This window comes from Acipenser ruthenus, chromosome 22, assembly GCF_902713425.1.
Source record: "Acipenser ruthenus chromosome 22, fAciRut3.2 maternal haplotype, whole genome shotgun sequence".
Taxonomy (NCBI): Eukaryota; Metazoa; Chordata; class Actinopteri; order Acipenseriformes; family Acipenseridae; genus Acipenser; species Acipenser ruthenus.
In genome coordinates, this window is record NC_081210.1 from 26,613,060 (window position 1) to 26,618,736 (window position 5,677).

The 5,677-nt window shown below is 39.4% G+C and overlaps 1 protein-coding gene across 1 annotated transcript; it reads left to right on the plus strand.

Annotated features, from left to right (window-relative positions):
• Positions 1-170: 170 nt before the first annotated feature.
• LOC117431380 (ankyrin repeat domain-containing protein SOWAHA-like) lies at positions 171-3,527 on the plus strand. The gene has a single exon (XM_058996286.1). It carries the CDS (start codon positions 519-521, stop codon positions 2,247-2,249), a length of 1,731 nt encoding a protein of 576 aa, XP_058852269.1. The 5' UTR covers positions 171-518; the 3' UTR covers positions 2,250-3,527.
• Positions 3,528-5,677: the final 2,150 nt, after the last annotated feature.

The window sequence follows — 5,677 nt, forward strand, 5'->3', positions numbered from 1 at the left end:
TTCTAAGAACAGTACTATTCTATAATTGCGCCTCAATAATCTTTTTAGGTTCAGTCGACTCATTAAACAATAGGTGCATTTTAACCTCTAAATGAAAATGAAATTCAACAAATACAAATGTTCTATGTTAACATTTTAAAATATCTAAAGCACATTTATTCCTGGTAATAATATGCACGCAATCTATTTAATATGTGCTCCTTAATGCGAATTGAACAATAACTTTTTGAGGCTGGAGACTTAAAATCTGGCGTGTTTAAACAATACTAGAACAAACAATAGACTACAGTTACCAGAAGACATTGTGTTTATCTCCTAACCCTCTCTGCACCCGCCTACTCAATGTACAATCCGCATAAATTATTCCAATTATGCCCAGATGGGCTTTCGCCCCGGAAACGAGAGCAGGTAGAATAGAGACACAAATAGCAACAGAGATCGACCGAAACTTTGCTATCGGCGGAGTTCTTTAATTGACTGATACTTCCATAGAGAACTACCTTCCACAGGTGGGCAGGATGGATTTGACGCAAGAGTCAGTTCTAACATTCTTGCTGAATGAAGGTGGTCAAGTGAAAAACTCCGAGCTGCTTAACCATTTTAAAAGTCTGTTCAATGTTGGTAATCCTGACGAAAGAAAGCAAAACCGGGAGTTGTTCAAGAGGTTTGTGAACAATGTTGCCGTGGTGAAAGACGACGAGGGGGTAAAATACGTTGTTGTCAGGAAAAAATACCTGCCTTTTGTGAAAGAAGTTTCGGAAGTACCTGCACAACACTCCGATCTGAGTGGGAGTTCAGAATTCTTAAGCAACTTGTCATCTGATATAGGTGGCGACCAAAGCCGTGAAGGTGAAGCAGGTAAGATCTTTCGTTCTGACCTTCATAACAATAACCTGGCCGCTTTTCCAAACTCTGCTGACAGTGTGTTAGGCGAAAAATCAAATGACAATGCTTTCAATGCAAACACGTCGGCGACATTAATAGGGAGAAGAAGCTCAGATACCGAGAATATTGGAGTTATTGATGTGGAAGAAGGGAAACCACTATGCACCACTCAAGCGGTGTCAGCAGAAGAGACTGTAGAATTCAAAGAACGTACTGTTCCTGGAGACCTGAAGCGCTTAGTTGACAAAAAGGGCAACGCTTCCATTTTTGCTGTTGTGGCAGTGCCTGATATCCCAACCTCTCAGTCTCAACCAAGCCATACCTGTGATAATAAAGTTGAATCAATGCTATTAAAGTACAACCAAGATGTGACATATAATAAAGGAGCCACAGCGCAAGGTGCCCAAAGGACTGCTCAGAAGCCCTACATGCTCCCGTTGAGATGCCCTCCATCTGAGGTGGATTTTAAAAAGCAAGTGGAAGAGCAGGTTATTTTACTACCGAAAGAAGACAAGAAGGCCCTTGTGAAGCTCCAAGCAGAGCGTGATGCTTACATGTCTCCCCGAATAAAAAGAAGACAGATCGAGGAAGCAACCAGTGCTAGCTCTCCTCATTTGAAAAGGATATCCAAGACTCTGAAACAAGGTGAGGAACCCAGATACTCTGATATGGTCCCTCTGGACTCTGTAGAGCATGAGTGGCTGGTGAAAGCTGCAGCAGGACATTGGAACCAGATTTATGGTCTTCTTCTAAGGGATACGAACTTGGCTGAAAAGAAGGACTTCATGTCTGGGTTCACAGCTCTCCATTGGGCAGCCAAAAGTGGAAACATTGACATGGTGACTAAAATCATTGACGTCTCCAGCAGAAGGAATACCAAGTTGGATGTAAACTCTAAAACCTATGGGGGCTACACACCATTGCATATTGCTGCTTTACATGGCCACGAAGATGTCCTTTCCATGCTAGTCTTGGACTATCAGGCAAAAAGCAACATAAGGGACTACAGTGGCAAGAAGCCGTACCATTATTTAAGTAAGGGGGCATCATTTCAGGTGAGGCAGCTCCTGGGAGACCCTCAGACACTCCAGCAGCAAAGTGCCCCCCTAAAGAAGCCCACAAAGGTGTCTCATTCCATTCTGAGCTCCACTAACTCTTTCCTGGGAGTTCTCAGTGAAGATGGCCACGTCCCTGAATTTCCTAAAGGCTTCAAGCCGCCCTCTTTAAGTAAGCTCTTCAATCCTCCCACAGTGACCAAAAAGAAAAGCAAGCCCAGGTCAAACTTTGCTTCTGTAAGCGAAGAACACGATGATGAGAAAGAAGACATTGTCAAACGCAGACCCATTTCTGAGTTCTTTCTCTGAGTTTAGGGTTAAGGAAGGCAGCTGTTTATTTGCTGAATTCTTAATGAGGAATTTTATATTGGTAACAGACTGTAGCTACATCATCAAATCAGGTCACCTGGAGTCCATTTACTGGGATGAAACTGGAGATATCATACGTTTTATATGTAGTCTTGGGGCGATTTTAATAGCATTTAAGGTTAAGTGCAGCTTATATGTTATAATACTGTATTATCATGAATTGAATGGCTAGTAATTGTATTTTCTACCTACTAGCCTGTGGAAGACCCATCTTTAGCTCTCTTGGTGGGTTTTTGCTCCAAGACCAGCAGCTTGTGGATTTAACTGCATTCCACAGGTTTTTGACTATTGAATAGCTATTAGTTAGTTGAATTTAGGCACCCTGAAGTTCTGTTTCTTACTATGTAAAATGGTGAGATGGTTGTGGGGAAAATGCACGTGTAAATGAATAATGGATGTTCTAATGAACTGTTTTTGCATTGTCTTTATTTTGTATATTCAGTATTTCTAGTGTTGATGTCACCAGGGTTCTCTGCTGAGTTTGTCACAGTGGTTAGATGAATGCTGTGTGTAATATGTTTACATCTAACACCTACAAGGAGCTTTACATAGGCATTCTGAGATTTTAACCCAAGCCTACTTCTGTGTAAGATAAATGAGAAAGATTTGTTTTATTATTCATGTTCAAAATATAACTCAGATGCACTTTCTGTCAGCACCGAATGATGCAAGTGCTGTACAGCAGTGTGCCTCATTTGAGGAAAATGGAAACTTTTTGTTTTTGAAGCACACATTTGCAGCATTGCCTGTTTGCAGATGCAGACATGTCCGTTACTGAAACTTTTAAATGCTGCTTTCCACACAAAAACGCTTGAATCTGGGTTTTTTGGTTTAGTTTTTTTAATGCATTTAATGGTACAGTTGGTTGCAAGTTGCACATCTGTGAGAATTTAAACCTTATGTAGTGCTTTTATAGGGAATGTGATTCATGAGCTGCTCAGTAGTGGAAACTGTTCTTGTTAGCATGTTGGTGATAAAATTGTTAGAACATGCAGAGGCACGTCGTTCTACATTAGGCTGGGTACTCCAGAACTTCTGTTAAGCTGAATTCTTGTCTGATTTATGTATGGATATGTAACACAGGAAATAATAATGTTTGGGGATTGGGTTGTGGCTAACACTTACTATTTGTATATGAAAATGGAGCCAACTGAAATAGATTTGAATCTCTGTATGTCTACCTCCTAGAATCAATAATAAAAATGTATCTACATAGCATGACTCCAGTCCTTGTTGGTTTCTTGTTGCAACACACACTGCTGAGTATATGTGTTGTAATTTAGATTATACTGTGATTCACTGTTATATTTAACATGCTTTCACAGATATATTTATATCTTTGACACATTCCACACATACCAATTTTAAGCCTTTAGACCCTTACAATAAAAACATCTATGAATTACGTCTTTAAGATAGTAACTAATCTGTTTTTTTTCCCTACCCCTAGCATCATATTTGCTTTCATGGCTGAACTTTTTTTTTTTAATACATTTTCTTAAATATCTCTGCAGGTTCAATGCTGTGCAGACATTTTAAATCGGAGTTGCCACAGTTTCAGGGGGCGCACAAATTTAAATGATGTTTCCCAAGTGGTCCTTTCTTAATCCACTTTAGTTTGTATCTTTTCCAGTGGTTGTAAAGGGATATTGGTTCAGAATGGGTTCATGGGAATCTAAGTGGGGAGCTAATATTCCGGATAATTCCAAAAACAGTGTGCAAAATCATTATTATTCACATGAAATGTGTTTTGAGGGTGTCTTTGCCATCCGTAGTAATACAGTAATATTGTTTGTAATATTGGCTTGACTAAAAAGGCCACAGTAAATTTCCCTTCTTAAAATAAAGCCAGTAAATATTTAAACTGTATACTTTTATAACTCCTGTTCTGGTTCCAGGTTGGTACATTATCTTGCTTGTTGGGAATAGGGGTCTATGAAACAAGAACAAGCGATTATATTATGTATCAAATGCAAACGTTAATGTGGTGTAATGCTGGTTCTTGTTGTGCATGCATCATAATAAACCCTGGGGGCTCTCTCCTGTCAAGTCCTGTACGTCTGTGTACAATTAACCCCGTACGTCTGTGCACAATTAACCCCGATTTAAAAACCAGGAACTCAAAATGGTATCCAGTCCTGCGTGGGTGTACGTGAATGAAGCCTACTTCAGTCAGGTGTTTATTTGCTATTTATCATCATATTGTCACTGGTTTTACTGTTGTTTTTAGCAGCATTTGAGGTTATAGGTGTATATTGGGTATATCTGAATTGTGATAGGGAGACATTCTCCCCCCCAATAGTCCTGTCACTTTATATAACATCGTCACTCCAGGGGCCTGGGCAGAGCCACAGCTGCGGAATGAATGTGGATACATTGGTGTGTATTGTCCTGAAGGAGCCTGGCAACTCCACGTGATATACAGGAACACTACATACAATATCATATTCAGTATTCATCAGCAGTGTTTCAGTAATGTCTGTCTAAGTTCAGGTAATGTATTTTATGTGTTCTGAAAACATTCACGGTTTTGAACAAACCCTAAAAAATGTCCCCTTTGGCTCTGATTTAGCAGAGGGAAGGCTGGGTACAGCCAGGAACCCCTTGTTACTTTTCTAGGATTTGCATGTCCACGAGACAGTTCCCCCATAATTACCGTTTTATAATGAGGGTCTCAAGTAATAGCCTCTCACACGAGAAAACAAAGACAGCATTCAAAGAAAGCACTAATGAGCAGAGACTAGATGTGAGGCCTCCGTTAGAACACTCTTCCAATGATTAAACGCCCAGTCGCTGCATTTTCTAGTTCAGTATCTCAGTTAGGATCGAACATGGTTTTTCTTGCAACACTCCAGCTCTATTATGTTTTTCTTCTCTTCATGGACTTTTCTGTTGTGCTTTTTTTTAACATTTATTTTGGACATTTTGACCAAGGGTCTAATATAATTAATACGTCATTTCCATTTTTCTTTTAAATCTCCACGGTGCTCTGCTTATTTCTTTAATTTGTAATTTCTCCCAAATATTTTCCTGTTTACAAAGTTTATTGAATTGGGCCCTCAGTGCTTGTCTGTAGTCCCCTGAGCATTTCTTTGTTTTGTTTGCAACAGTGAAGTTGAACAGATGGCCAGTGTAATTTGAGAGATTTTATTGTACACTTTCTCAGGCTCACTTAGCAGTTTTACTGGTCAAACTGTAGGAAGGTTCACTTATTCTCAGTTGCATATATTTATTTATGATCTAAAACAACGAGTCAGGAATATTCAATCTATCCACAAAGCTAATTCCATTTGTGTCTTGTTTAACTTGACCATATGTTTTTAAAAGGAAGCATGACTTGTTTAGTAAAAAACACACACACACTTAAC

Excerpts from the sequence above, each read along its gene's own strand:
- LOC117431380 (XM_058996286.1), top strand. The coding sequence starts at position 519 with ATGGATTTGACGCAAGAGTCAGTTCTAACATTCTTGCTGAATGAAGGT.